Source organism: Idiotropiscis lumnitzeri, chromosome 6 (genome assembly GCF_059441095.1).
Source record: "Idiotropiscis lumnitzeri isolate Australia: NSW breed Sydney's pygmy pipehorse chromosome 6, RoL_Ilum_1.0, whole genome shotgun sequence".
Classification (NCBI taxonomy): Eukaryota; Metazoa; Chordata; class Actinopteri; order Syngnathiformes; family Syngnathidae; genus Idiotropiscis; species Idiotropiscis lumnitzeri.
In genome coordinates, this window is record NC_142396.1 from 4,022,662 (window position 1) to 4,037,775 (window position 15,114).

Consider the following 15,114-nt stretch of genomic DNA (forward strand, 5'->3'; position numbering starts at 1 on the left):
TAACACAGTTTAATTAATCAATTCTACGTTCTCCTTCAAGATAGCAACGACCCTCAAACCTTTGCATCACATCAGCAGCAATTCCTATAAAGTTTCCCAAATGGCACTGTCAAAAATTTTTTTACAAGGAACGTGTTATGGTGTCAAAGTAAGGTTCCAAGACAGAGTTCAAGCCAGGGCTATAACTTCAAAGTTGTGTTTCTAGACAGAATTAGGGGTCTAGTTGTTTCATCTAACTCACAGTCCGGGATTTAAATAAGGTTTAAACTTTCAAATTAGGATTTCGAGACATGATTTGAGCTTTTAAAAACAGTGCTTCTAGCCTGAGTAAAGGTTTTAAACGAGGGTTAGGATTTCAAATGTGGGTTTCATGGCAGGTGTAAGGGTTTTATGGAATGTTTAGCGTATCAAAGGGCTTAAAAAGGCAAAAATAGTGTTTCAACATCTGCAGTTTTGTTATGTATGCGTTGCATGTGCTTGCTATACTATAAAATACCAAATTGTTTATAAATGAACTAAAATAACCCTAAATACATTTTTAGTATTGCATAAAAAAATACTTAAGACCACTGTTCATACCTACAAATGTAGCAAGTTTACAGTCATTACAGGTTACATCCTTTTGAGAATGAAAAATACTTCGAATGGAGACAGTATATTATGAATCATTTAAATCCTTCGTGTCACTTCCAAAGTTGCTTTTCTCAGTTTCAGCCGCAAGCTCGGTATGTCCTTGCTTCTTAGTATCTAAATGGGAAAAAAATGTAAACGTTCAGAATTATTTAAAAAATTTAATATTGAATAGCACATGCGGGAGTGTCACCTGTGTCATTTGTAGGGGTCTCCCAATTTGGATCGCGGGTCTTGCCTGGCTTTTGTTCCCGCGTCAAGTTGTCTTTCCTTAGCTCACTATTGACACAAATATTGGCTCAATTTTAAGTGTTAATTTTTAGTTTTACACTTTAGAAGCCAAGTCGGAATTTAGACTTATGCGCCTACAGCATGGTCTAATTTTTTTTTTTTTAATGTTACAAAAAAATAGCATTTGAATAATGGGCATTTGAACTTTTTTATATCCGCTATTTCCACATTTTTTAAAATTTTGTTTTATATTGTAATTACCGTGCCATCTATGCTCATTTCCATGCCGTTTCACCTATTTGGTAACAAATCTTTACTAGATGAAATAACATGGTGTGGTTGAGCATTTTGGTGTCAGTTATACAGCAAACTTTATTCCGGGAGTGACTTATTTTCCTAGAAAAAAAACCCCACATTTTCTTACTTGACTTCCTCAGTGAGGTCTGTTTCTGCCTCCCCCTTGTCAGCAATGTTAAACGTATCCACCTGGAAATGAAAGGAAAAAAATCTATACATTACTCATTTGGAGTCAAATGAATTGAAGAGTTTTCACAAAATATGCTATTTATCATGTCGGAATGCCAGCCACAGCCACTTTGCCTTCATTTTCAGGAGCTCACAAGTATTTGACTTGTACCCTGTTAAATGCAGATATTTTAGTGTGTACAGCGCACAATGTTATTGCCACGTACCTCACATGTATGAGAAAGACTTTCAGCATTGTCATTCTTCAGTGCACCGCACATCTCCTCCAGATTTGCAACTTTACGCTAAGGAAGAAAACAAAAAACAATTTTATCCAAAACTAGTCTGAATTGCATCACTCCAAAACTGGAGTAATTAATCTCAATTACGTTAGGCTGTAATGTATTTCTGTATATATTTTTTTTATTCTAATTGCTCTTTTTTTGTGTGTGTGTCTTAAAGTGTACCTTGAATCTCGGCAGGTCTATGTTGGCTTGCGCGAGCTGGAGTCGTAACTCCAGATTTTCCGAGGCCAGCTTGAGATTTTCTTTCTGGAGGTCCCCGTCAATTTGCGAGGAAGTCTCAGCATCTTTCTTTGGCACCTGAAGCAAACGCAACATCCAAATGCGGCAATACTCGGGAATGAAAAAAAAAACAATAATAAAATAAAATAAAATAAACTCACAAGCGGTGTTGCCAAAGGCTGGTTAGAGATGTGCTTTTCTAAGGATCGCAGTCTCTCCTCCACCGACTGATTCTTTTCCTCGGTGACCTCAGCATTCACAGATGGTTGTGGTCTGCAAGGATACGCCAAAAACTCAAGCTTCTATTAGCGGTTGTATTAAAGATATGCACGACTTCAAATTAGTAGTAAGCATTTCAGTAGTGAGGCACACTGGCAGGAGACAAAGGTGTGAAATTTGCTACATGCATTGAATGGGGAAAGAGTAGCGCCATCTGGTGGACAAACATAAAAATTACAATTTGAAAGTCGCCACAGTAAACACTCCCAATTGGACCAAGTCATGCTGGGAAGAAAATCCAGCGAAGAGTTGACGGCATATATTGATAGCATTAATAATAATACGTAATTAAATTCTCCATTTTCTGCAGTACTCCATGAAAGCAAATTGATGTTTTTGATGCTCGATGAAATCCGACTGAGTTTGAATCTTTCCAAAAACATTCATTAGGATCACTGAGGACTCTTAATTGTCCGTAGATGTTAATCCCTGTTAATTGACCGGCGACTCCACTTTACTTCTTTGGCTTAAGAACCAACTAACCAGTAACCCAAATAAGAATAAGCATTTTGTAGTTAGGACTGATGCATACTTGGCGGGGATGAATTGGGTTTCCTTCTCTTGGACACGATCGGCCATCGCTGCCTTAGCCTTGGCCTTCCTCTGCATTGTGTTCTTTTCTTGCTCCAGCCTGCGTTGACACATTCAAAATGGAGGTTGAATAGTCATTGATAGTTGGACTAAAAAGCTTTTGTGATCTGGCTGGTAAAAGCATTGCCGCACTGACTTGGCATAGAGATCTTTCAAAGTAATGAGCTGTCTTTGCAGGAAGTAGTTTTGTTGTTCCTTGTCCTTCAGAAAGCGCTTGACCTTTTCCACCCTGGACCGCCACATCTTAGCCTCTTCCCACTGCACTACTTTTTCTTTGCTCTGGAAAATGTAGCCCCACAAAGATGGAAGCAAAGAATGGTGCAAATTATATTGGTTAGATGCGGAACAGTGTTGGAGGCATTGTGATAATAGGTTGAGATTTTTCCCATTCTAGTTTTTTTTTTTTTTTTTGGGGACTTTTGTTTCTCTAAAGTCAGTTACTTTTAATTAGTTTTTAGAATAAATTGGTTTTATCTATTTATCTAAAATGCATAGCTTAGTTTTTATTAGTTTTAGTTTTTGCTTTAAACGAACCCAGAAAGTTCAGACATGGTATTAATTGACCAAGATAAAACCAAATGACATTTTTAATATGGTTACTTTTTGTTAGGTTTACAAATGTAAGATGAATTATTTCTTTTTTTATTTTTATTTTTTTAAAACATTTTCATTTTATTTCATAAACAAAAATGTGTTTTCCATTTTAGTTTTGACATTAGCTTTTGTCAATTATCATAACCTTTGGCTGGGAATAAACAAAATGTGAATTAAATGTGAAATGGAATTGTAGCGCGTCATTGTTGGAGTGATCACAGTAGCATTATACGTATGTTGAATGTACTAAATGGTTTAGTTGTAAGATAGAACTTAAAACGTTAGATGCAGTCCATCGGCCTTAGTGATGTGTGAGGTTCCCTAAAAGGTCCAGCAACACTTGAATATCCCGCTACGATATTCCACACTGCTTTACCAACCTTAACGGGATCAACGCACTTCTTCATTTGCTTCTCCAGCTCAAGGAACTCTTGTTCTTTCTCCTCCAATTGAGTGCGGAGCACCTTCTGAATGCTGAGGCTCTTCTGCAGCCTCTTGTTGATATTGTCCACCTGAGCCTTCAGTTTGTTGTCATTCTTTCTGGACGAATCATTTGCCGCTTCCAGTTGGTTGCTCAGCTCCTGCACTTGAAGCTGTGCAAGAGACGACGACACACATCCAACAAACGCTCTGCAATTCGGTGGCATTTGGAGCTCACCTTCAAGTCTTTGGTGTGCTTGTCAACCAACTTCTGAATGTTGAGTTTCTCCTCGGTCTGTGCGGAGTTTGCCAAGACTTGATGTTCTGCCGCAGATTTCATCTCGGCGCGCATTCCAATGAGAACTTTGCTGAGAGCCTGAGGAGACAAACATCATGAGAGTGTTTTTTTTCCTTTCTGTAATTGTTAATCTTGCATTTTGCCCTTATTTCACCTTGATCTGTTTCTCTTTGTGGACCAGTTGTAGCTTGAGACGTTCCGCCGTGTTCTTCAAGGTGTTACTCGGGGACTGAACGTTGGCCTCCTTTTGGGTTTCGAGCTCGTTCTGGAGGGAGTCCATCTCTTTCTTCAACGCCGCAATTTGGCTACTCTGGTCTTTGGTCTCAAAGTTCATATCTTCCAACTGCGCCGCCTGAGACCTCTTCAGCCTGCGTCAACTCTAACAAGTTATCACATGGAGGGTGTTTGCGAGAAAAGTGGCAAAATGAGACGATCACCTCGAGATCTCGTCCGCGTGCTTCTTGGTCAGTGTTTCCATGGCTGCCTTGTATCGCTCGGACTCAGCAGTGGCCATCTTCAGCTTCCTGTTAACAGACGCGAGCGACACATCCTGTTCGGCCACCATCTGCTCCAACTCACTCACGCGGTCCAGATGTTTGGTTGTCGATGCGCCGATGCTGGGATTCTTCATTGCTTCCTGAATATTCATTGGAGATTGCGTTTGAGGTTTTTAGCCTGCAGATTGTAACTTTTATAATGTCAATCTGGCCTTTTTTTTTTTTTTTTTTTTTTAAATAAAATGAAAACAAAAAGAAACAGTAGAGCTTGTACTAAAAAAAGAGTGCCCAAGATTCTAGAATTTTTGCCATTTGCAAAAATAGAGAGGGTTTACTACATTTATTTTTTAGGATATTCCATAATTTTCAAAAAGTAATCATCAGTACCACTGCCTGCCGTTTGAGACGATCCACGGCCATGTTGTTGTTGGAGTCCAACTTTTGATACAGCATCTTCATCTCCTCGGCGTGCGTCTTGATCAACTCTTCTTGATCCTGATGACAACAACAAAGTTAAAACACAGTTTCAAACAAGATAACAAGTTTGACGTAATGCTAACGGTGTATTGTTAGCTATATTTTGATTTAACGAGTAGCCGTGTAGACAGTAAGGCTGGGACGATACACTTCTATCATGATCCAGTGCGGATCCCAAAACTTGGGTGGCGATCCGATACGTATTGTGATACTTAAATATTAGGAAGTATTAACCATAAAATCTGTTTTAAAAAAACAGGCATGTGTTCCCAAAGTTTTAACTTAAGTGCCATTTGATAGTTATTTAAGTGTCACGATTGAAAAGTGCATAAACCGTTCCACTAACTATTCCTGACAAACCGGAGTGCAAGATAGGGGGGAAAAAAACTCCATTCATAAAACACAACATGGCATGGAAAGTATCGACATTCCCTCCACGTCTCGATAATTGGTATCGGCACACAAAGTATCGCAATACATTGCAAAAAGATATTTTTTCCCAGCCATAGTAGATAGAGTGCTAATTTCAGTAATCTCTACACAAATGAATACAGTTTATATCCCGCTCCCCAATTGAACACCAATGATGCTGCTTCTCTACTGCAATCATATCAGCAAGAAAAAAATTATTGCTGCAACAAGCAGTAATGTGTAGACTAACGCCGCAAAGTTCAGAAACGGCGAAAATGTACCTTTCCCATTTGGGTCAGCTGGTTCTGGTACTTTTTAATCACGTCCTCTTTATTGTTGAGTCGACTTTGAAGATCTTTGACACTCTTGTGGACCAGTTGGAGGGCAGCGTGGTTCTCTGTCTCATGGCTGGAATTTTCCTCGAGTTTCTGCATAGAAAATGTACTTTTTTTAATCGCTTATTTACAAATAGTTTGGTCTCTGGATAACCAGTAAGTGAGAAATTAAACAATTAAATCTTTACTAATCTATTTCTGAAAATGTGTCCTCATGATGTCCCAATTCTGTTAAATTTACTGAGTAATCGTCCTCACATCAAATTTCTGTTTATATGATTTGTCAGCAAGGCCAGACTACACTGCCCTATACATTGTCATTACAAATCCAAAAGGTAAGCAGAGCTGCATTGAGTATTTTTCGAGGCATAGGGTAGGTTGTCAATATGGTGGCGGAGGTACGCGTTTGCCGATGTGTCTGCTGCATGCACCTCATGCACAGAGCTGCGCACAAATTGACATTTAACAGGAAGTTGATTGTTTTTTCAGATCTTCGCTTTTAATACTCCACCATTCCACTCCACCCTCGAGGCTACACATCCAGAAGTAGAAGCCACTCGCCTGGTCGCAACGCCCATGATCCATCCGTGAGCGTCAAGCTAATTAAAGACTTTCTTGCACTTGTCTGATCATTGTATGGGGCGTGGTTAACAGTCATGGGACCGCGCTGTCCCTCATAACAGGCTCATTTCAGCAAGACAAGAAATAGGGTGTGTGAAATAATTCCTGAGCTTTGGAGTACTTTGAAAAAAGCATCTCGCAAACATGTTATAAACACACCTAGGAATATTTGGAAAAAAGTGAAATGAGAGCAAAGTGGTACCTCCTCCAAACATCTGCAGGCCTCCTTCATCTCTTGAAGACTCTGCTCCTGATTGTCCAACTTCCTCTTGGTCCACATGCTCTCCTGCTCGGCCTTCATCTTCTCCTGAAGAACCTTCGCGTGCTCCTCTAGGAGGCTCGCCACCATGTCAGTGGCAAAGACCTTCAGATTATGCTGAGAAAGAAGAGCCGTGGTTGGTAGTAAAATATTGCAAAATGTCTTCACTTTTAATATTGTTGATATACTACAAGCATTTTTAAAAAAAAAGTCCTACGTCATGTTGGTACTTACGTTGGACAGCTTTTTCAGACTGGGGATGTTTGTGGCGTCTTTAGCCTTCAAGGCCTGGAGGATGTCTTTAAGTGCAGCTTCCAGGTCACCTTTCTCTCTCTCAAGTTGCTCCACTTTGAGGTGACATACACAGGACAAAGACACATGAATTCAAGAGGGGAACAAAGAAAAAGAGTGAGACTTTCTTGGAATATACAATGTAGGAAATTGTCCAGGTGGCATTATTTCCATCTATAAAACAGCACTAGGGTGAGAGAACTTCCCTGTTCCCCATTCTGTGTCTGTCAGGAGTGGTCAAAATGTTATTTTAGCATTATTTTCATAGTCGTTACCTTGACTTCCATACGTCAGGGTTAGGCAAACATTTGTCGTCAAGAGCCACGTTTGATTTTTAAAACCAACAATTATAATTTTCGAATGAAACTCGTTTTTTTTTTTTTTTTATTTAACTAATTGTAATGACCAATTATTATTTTAAAATGATAAATGTAAACATGTTTGAATTATGTTAAAATAAATCAATGAATAAAAAATAAATAAAATTAATAAACACCTCTTCACAAATTTTAGGAAAGAAACTGCTAAATTAATGAAGCAAATATAATTGAACTGTAGATATTGTAAATTCTCCGTGGGCCAGAGTTAAGTAAAAAGCAGGCCAAATGTGGCCCATGGGCCACATTTTGCCAACCATGCCATGCATGCAATTATGAATGTTAAAATGGTCCAGTGTATTATATGATAGTCAAAAATGCAATATTGATGCAGGTTTGGGAAGAGGGACCAAAGGAACCAAAATGGAGGATAACAATCGTAATTACGTTTAAACTGGAACTGGCACTTGTTGAGTTCCGCCTCCCTCCTTGACATCGGCACTCCTTCTTCCCTAAGTGCCACCTCCTTCTTTGGCCTTGTCACCCCTTCTTCCCCAAGTTTCGCCTCCTTCTTTGACATCATCAGCGCTTCTTCCCTAAACGCCGCCTCCTTCTTTGACCTCGTCATCGCTTCCTCCCCAAGTGCCGCCTCCCTCTTCGACATCATGACTGCTTCTTCCCCAATTTTCGCTTCCTTCTTTGACATTATGAGCGCTTCTTTCCAAAGTGCCGCCGCCTTCCTCTTTGACGTCATGACTTCTTCTTCTCCAGGTTCCGCCTCCTTCTTTGACGTCATCCGTGCTTCTTCCCTAAGTGCTGCCTCCCTCTTCGACATCATGACTGCTTCTTCCCCAACTTTCGCTTCCTTCTTTGACATTATCAGCGCTTCTTTCCAAAGTGCCGCCGCCTTCCTCTTTGACGTCATGACTTCTTCTTCTCCAAGTTCCGCCTCCTTCTTTGACCTCGTCATCGCTTCCTCCCCAAGTGCCGCCTCCCTCTTCGACATCATGACTGCTTCTTCCCCAACTTTCGCTTCCTTCTTTGACATTATCAGCGCTTCTCCCCTAAGTTCCAGCTCCTCCTTTGGCAGCGCCAACTCTTCTCCCCTAAGTTCCAGCTCCTCCTTTGGCAGCGCCAACTCTTCTCCCCTAAGCTCCAGCTCCTCCTTTGACATTGCCAACTCTTCTCCCCTAAGTTGCAGCTCCTTCTTAGACATCGTCACCCCTTCTTCCCAAAATTCAACCTGCCAACGGAAAATCATGTTTAATTTTTACATTTTTCTTTTCTTTTTAATTGGGAGAGGATTTTTTTTTCAAGGTGCCAACCTCGCTTAGGGGCTCTTCAATCGCAAATGTGTTGCTTTTTTGGGTAACAGTTGGTGGCCATTTTACACCATATCCCACATCGTCTTCCTCCAACATGGACGGTGGCAGCCCTAGGGAGAGACAAATATGGTCAAGACTGAACACAAAAACTACACCAAGCACTAAAATGTTATACAAATTGGAACGAAACGGCAAATTCGTTTTCGAAAGACTCTGACAACGTTCACTTGGAACCAAAATGACCACCTCAGGGCATTTTACAAAAGTTTGTGATTTAATTTTTTTAAACCCAAGTGACACAATTTCAAACAAGTATCACAACTATGACGTTTTTTTGTGCCACTTTGATGAGCAGAGGTGGGTAGCAACATGATATACTTTATTCCATTTTCTAAAGTAGATAAAATTAAATTAAATTAAATTAAATTAAATTAAATTAAATTAAATTAAATTAAATTAAATTAAATTAAATTAAATTAAATTAAATTAAATTAAATTAAATTAAATTAGGCGATCAATGTTTGACTCGTTCACAATCCAACGGAGTCGGGGTTGGTCATCAGGTTTCTCAGAGCTTGCTGATCATTTTAATCAGGTATGGTGGAACAGAATACAAATGGGCTCAGTTTAACTCTTTAACATATGTGTGTCAACAATAACATGTATGATTTAATTTACTGATGCACATTTTTTGAACAGGGAAGCATCTATTTGAGGGAGGTGCTGATTCGGTTTAAGTGGATGACACACCAAGCAGCTGAGGAAATAGTGTATAATTACCTTTTCGCTTGGCTAATTGTCTGACTTGTTTCTTCATTACCAGCCGTTCCTCTTCAAGACGTTCAATCTGAACAGGAAGATTGGGAAACCAGATAAAAACAGTAGTATAAACTTTGGATTGTGTTTACCTCTTTAGTGAGGACTTGATTTTCAGCCTTGTACTGCCGTTGTTTAAGGCCTTTGGCTCGCCTGTACTCGCTGAGGTTGATTTCCTGGCTGGGCTCATAGCCTTTGAAAAGAAACAATCAAAGTTTCACAAGAGATTGCGTGATTTAAAAACAAACAAGCAGACATCACCGAGTCTTTCCCGGAAGTCCTCATTTTCTTCAATGAGCTGGTTGATTGTTATGTACGCTTGATTGTTCTCTTTGGTGACGGCCTCCAATTCCAACTCTCCCATTCGGATTTGAATTTTACACTCCTTGATCTCGCTGACGGCTTCTTCCAGGCCGTAAATGCCCTGGAATACAGAGAAAGAATCACCAGCAACTTTTGTCTTGAGCTTTTCACGGAAGTCTAAAAGGAAACCGGCCACATAGAGACACCGTTGGCATCACACGTACGACACGTGTTGTCATCCACTTACGCGCTCATACGCTTTCAGGCGCTTGGAAACCTCGATGAGCTCTCGGTCTTTTTCTTCTGCGTCATCTTCGGCTCGCTTCAAAGCCTCCTCCGCTTCTACTGCTCTCATCTCGGCAGTGTCCCACTTGGACACAAGTTCTTCCGTCTGCCTCTGCTGGACCAGCGCTTGAGTCTCCAAATAGGCGCCTATAAATATTGTCATTATTAAAGGGATGAAATAGACAAGAAACGTTAATTTAGCAGACGGTGGTTTTTCATACAGCACCAAATACGCTTTAAGAAACATTTTTTTTTATCACAGCTGTCTTCATTGTGTTCAGAATTTGGAGCAACTCACTTCCCTTTTTGGGCATCTTCAGACTTTCCATGAACAACGTCTGCTTCTTCATTTCGTCTGTATACTGCTCCACTTGCTCTCTCAGGAGCTTGATCTGATTATCTCGCTCCTCTACAGCCTGCAGAGCATTGGTTTGTTCACATTTGTCTTGATTAGGATTTGTGGCATGTTCAGGAGAGGACATCGCCTAGCGTACCTGCTCCAAGGCAAGATTGTTGTTTCTGTCCATGTCCAACTGGGCGAGGCGCAACTTCTGCTGAAGCTCACGGATCATCTGCTGGTACACCAAAATCTCCTCATCCTTTTCAGTCAGAACTTTCTGCGAATAATAGTCAGGTCATCAATGTTCCACAACCTCACTGCAGGTGAGCACATCTGTGCTGCATAAAATGTCAGCCTCCTTGGATGGTTGAATGAAGGTCGACAAAATGGTCGCTTCAAACCAAAATGGCTGACTTACTGTGGCTGTGTCCAAATTATTCCCAGGCTGAGTCCTCCTCACATCTTTGGCCACATGACGTCGCTTCCGGCGCGACTGCACCGCACCTGATTTCCAAATTCACATTAATCCGGTCCAAATTTCCCACAGAGGCGACATGAGGAGGAGCCTTTGAAGGCGTCGAAGAACCTAGCCTGTGAACTGTCTTTGTAGAATTTGGAAGCCACGTGCGGCCAAGTCGCGCCAGAAGTAACATCATGAAACAAAAAAAATGTGGCCATCGGAGGATGCAGCCAGTGAATATGGACACAGCCTCCAACTTTGTGGAAATTGCTTCTTTAGACTTTTTGTGGGTCGACTCATGACAGACCTGCCTAGAAAATTTCATGTTGCTAACTGAAACTGGATTTTGGGGCTGAATTTTCAAATTCTTTTTTTAAGGATCCCTAAAAATGGATCCTAAAATCCTACATGCTCACTTCAAACATCAAACTTTCTTTTTGTGTGTGTGGACCTACTAATTTTCATGTTACAAATTGAAACAATCTTTGGGGGATAAAACGTTAACCACCAACCTTCCATTCTTCAACTTTAGCATCCACTTCCGCCCAAATGGGGTCATCCTCTTCCGCCATGTCGGTAATCTTCTGCGTCAGCTCTCTAACCTACGCACGAAGCACATGTCAGAAACATGACAACATTGACAAAAAGCGTTTCATTCGAGGAAATGCGTTTGCCTGCAGCTCGGCGCGATCCCGGTCTTTCCTCAGCTGGTCTGTCTCCGAGTCGCACTGATGGACGGCCATCTTGATCTGATTGTACTCGTCGCTCATTTTCTCCATCTCCTTGGTGGAGTCCATCACACACTTCTGCATCCGGAGGTTGTCCGCTTTCAGGCGCAAGATTTCGTCCTCCGCTTGCTTAAAAAAAATAAAATTAAAAAAAAACACACACACGTCTGGTGGCCAATGTAATGTCAGTGGCAGAGGTGGTGAGTGGGGTCACCTGAAGGTCGTCCATGCACTGGGAGAGCTGGCGGTTGGCCGCGATGAGCTTCCGCTGAGTTTCTGCTGTCTCCTCTTTGGACACATCTGACTCCTTAAGCTCCAACTCTCCGTGGTAAAAGTCCACATCCTGCTGGAGCTGCGTGTTCTGACCCAGGACATTTTTTTACTTTTAGATGGTATTATGGCACACGAGATTTTAAATTCAAGCTCATACAAAATGTTTGGTGCTTTTTTAATCTTTTTTTAATCCTTAAGATCATTCATCTTCAAATTGTGTCAACCGTTTGTTTTTGAAAACAAGCAAATCATTTGCAATTTTTTTTCTACAACAACTAAAACAGTACTTTGTTTTGCACAAATGACCTGAAAGGGCTTTTTGAAAGAAAATGGCAGCGCATTTCAACAGACATTTTTTTGTGGGACGAATCATTCTAGACACGTTATCACTAACCAAAATTTATGTAGCCAAATGAAACAGGCTTCAGGGCCTGAACTTTCAAAACATTCCAGCTATTGGCTACCAGGTCTGTGTTTGAAAATGGACGCTTCCAACCAAAATGGCCGACTTCCAATGCATTCGCAGCCATGGCCTTTTAGGACTTTTTTCGTGTCGACCAAATTTCACGTTACAACGTCAAACTGCTTGAGTTGGGAGATTTTTCAAAACATTCCAATGGGTTCTATTCAGCAAAGCCGTTCCTCTTAGAAGTGGCTGCTAAACACAGAAATGGCAGACTTTGGCTAGATTTGAGCCCCTCACACGGTGAGTTTGCCACTTTGTAAAGCTGTTAGAAACTATTTGTAGGCAATGCCGCAAATACAATTTGCTCATTTACTGTCACTCAAAAAGTTTTGCATTTGACAAAAACGTTACGTCAGTTTATGATTCCCAACACAGAACGTTATCTATGTTTTCAGGCATGGCTTCTTAGTATTTTTCGGTGGATTTTGTGGAATAAATTATATATTTTTTTTTTTTACTTTTCAGCACCAACCAAATTGTGTGATAGGTCAACCATGTCATATGCTGTACCTCTCTTTTCAACATCTTCAGGTCGTCCTCCGCAGCTTCTGCTCGCAAAAACAGCTAAAGCAGAAGATACACAGAGAAAAGAGCATTTCCAATTTAAATAAACATTTTATGATCAAGATGAAATATTTATTTATTGTGTGTGTGAGGGGGGGTGAATTGGAACAAATCAGAGTTGAACCAACAATGTCAATCTGGCAGCAAATCAAAAAAATGAGGCCACCAATAACACTGCACTGGACCATTTTTCATTGTCTGCAAATAAATGCGCTAAATGATATTGTTATTTGAAATGTGTAAATGATCTCATCAGCAGTTTATAGAATGAAACAAAAGTGTTCACTTTAATCAAACATAAACCTATAAATAGCAAAATCAGTGACATTGATTTCGCAGTGTTCAGAAGATACTAAGTACCGAATAAGGTGTTCAGACCTTCTCCATCGTCTTCTTCTCTCTTTTTATTTCCTTCTTCAGCTGGTTGACCATCTCCTCCTTGCGCACCAGCTGGCCCTTCAGCTGCCGGATCTCGTTCCTCAGAAAGCGATTCTCTGGGCCGGTGCCGGCGTACTAACGTGTAGCATAGAGCGCCAACATGTGAATGAGCAACATCTACGAGATAGAAGCGTCCTCATGAGACTCACCGTGAGTTCTTCCTCCAGTCTGGACACCTTGGTGATAAGCGTGTTCTCTACACGGCAAAGACAGTCATCAGAACCAACGTAAGAATGGCTTTGTATTGAGAACAACATTCAACATACAAACCATTTTTCTCTTGTTCTTCAACTAACTGTTCGGCCAAAGTCGCTTCCTGATGTTTCATCTGAGGAGACATGGTCGCCATTAAACAAGATTCGAAATGCACACAATGGCTTGCTGCTGCAGTAATTCTACAATTTTTTAACCAAGTTCCACCTCCGAAAAAATATGATAAAGTCAAAATCAAATGGTTCTTAAAGATTAAATATAAATGTATAATACTTCAGTTAATTTCACACCTGAACTTGCGTCACTCCCTGAAATAATTTCTGTTTACGAGTAGTAGGCATTTAGTTGCACAAAAGATTTGGTATCCATCAGTCCAGTGGTGGTCTCTCAGCAGCACGGTGGACGACTGGTTAGCACGATGGCCTCAAAGTTCAAAGGTGCATTGTTCGATTCTGGCTCCAGCCATTCTATGTGGAATTTGCATGTTCTCCCCGTGCTTGCGTGGGTTTCCTCCGGGTACTCCGGTTTCCGCCCACATTACAAAAAAACCATGCATGGCAGGTTGATTGAAGACTCTAAATTGTCCCTAGTGGGATCATGAGCGCGGATGGTTGTTCGTCTTTGTGTGCCCGGCAATTGGCTGGCAACCAGTTTAGGGTGTGCCCCGCCTACTGCCCGAAGACAGCTGGGATAGGCTCAGCATTTCGTGAGGATAAGCGGCTTAGATCGTGGATGGATGGATATGGTCTCTCTTAGCGTTAATTTTCACTTATTACTCCTTTAAAAAGCTTCATTTAGCTGTCTATTTGAGGAGAGAATTAGGTCTTCACACAACAGATAAGAGCACATTGGGTAGAGGACCTTGAGCAGGGCCTGAAACACTCGCAGAATGTGGACAACATCTTCCTGAGCTTGGCGCTCCAACTCCCACTCGTCTGCCTGCAACACAAACAAAACACAAAGGCCCAAAAAAGGAAAAATTATCCGATCAAATGATCCACGTAAACTCGGGAATGACTTTTAATGCCAGTAGACATCAAAAATTGGTGAGTGGAGATGATGAGGCGTCGGTAATGTTGACTTTTAAGCACATTGCGCTGCCAACAATCAGAAAACAAGTAGTACTTGCTGCTGTCTTGTAAAATTAGCTCACATCAGCTTGCACCTTGAAATAACTGCAAACACATGTGGGGTGGCAAATTCACAACTTGACGCCGAAGCGAGTCTGCGTATGGTTACCGACGTGAGAAGGTCGATGACACGGTCCAGTTCATCCTTGTAATGTTCATGGAGTGTCACCGGGTTCAGCTTCTTCACATTGTCCCATTCGACAGCAGCAGGCATCGTGAGCCCTAAAATGTCCAAAGCCACCAGTAAAAAGGGAATAAATGAAAATAAATTGTATTAAATACTTTTTTTCCATTTATATTCCATTATTATTCTAGTCCATCAAATGCTGCTCCTAACTTTGACGAATCAAACTAAATACATTTACAAAACATTCTAGCACCTGTTTTTTGTGGCTTTATCTTTATGACATCATGGAGGCGGGGTTGGTAAAATGGAAGTCCTTCCTATGAAATGAGGAAAAAGGTCTCAACTTGAGGTGTTACTCTCATTGGAGGTGTCTGACCAACAAAGAAGCAATAATAATACCCACAGA

General features: G+C 41.0%; 1 protein-coding gene across 2 annotated transcripts; it reads right to left on the bottom strand.

Moving 5' to 3' along the window:
- Positions 1-82: 82 nt before the first annotated feature.
- Positions 83-15,114, bottom strand: LOC148334618 (centrosomal protein of 290 kDa-like). Of its 2 annotated transcripts, XM_088297965.1 has the most exons (34): positions 14,962-15,114; positions 14,691-14,803; positions 14,313-14,390; positions 13,509-13,566; positions 13,388-13,434; positions 13,179-13,313; positions 12,747-12,800; positions 11,712-11,858; positions 11,444-11,626; positions 11,282-11,371; positions 10,464-10,586; positions 10,268-10,385; positions 9,932-10,116; positions 9,643-9,805; positions 9,474-9,574; positions 9,346-9,412; positions 8,566-8,675; positions 7,688-8,483; positions 6,867-6,979; positions 6,576-6,749; positions 5,699-5,845; positions 4,917-5,024; positions 4,470-4,669; positions 4,187-4,400; positions 3,973-4,110; positions 3,695-3,907; positions 2,857-2,999; positions 2,662-2,760; positions 2,012-2,123; positions 1,794-1,928; positions 1,554-1,631; positions 1,286-1,347; positions 824-909; positions 83-747 (listed from the first exon to the last, which is right to left on the bottom strand). In XM_088297965.1, the coding sequence occupies exons 2-34, from the start codon at positions 14,793-14,795 to the stop codon at positions 659-661; spliced, it is 4,671 nt and encodes a 1,556-aa protein (XP_088154091.1). In that variant the 5' UTR covers positions 14,796-14,803; positions 14,962-15,114; the 3' UTR covers positions 83-658. The 2 variants fall into 2 exon arrangements, with proteins under 2 accessions (XP_088154091.1, XP_088154092.1); XM_088297966.1 differs by lacking the exon at positions 14,962-15,114 and having other exon boundaries at positions 14,691-14,927.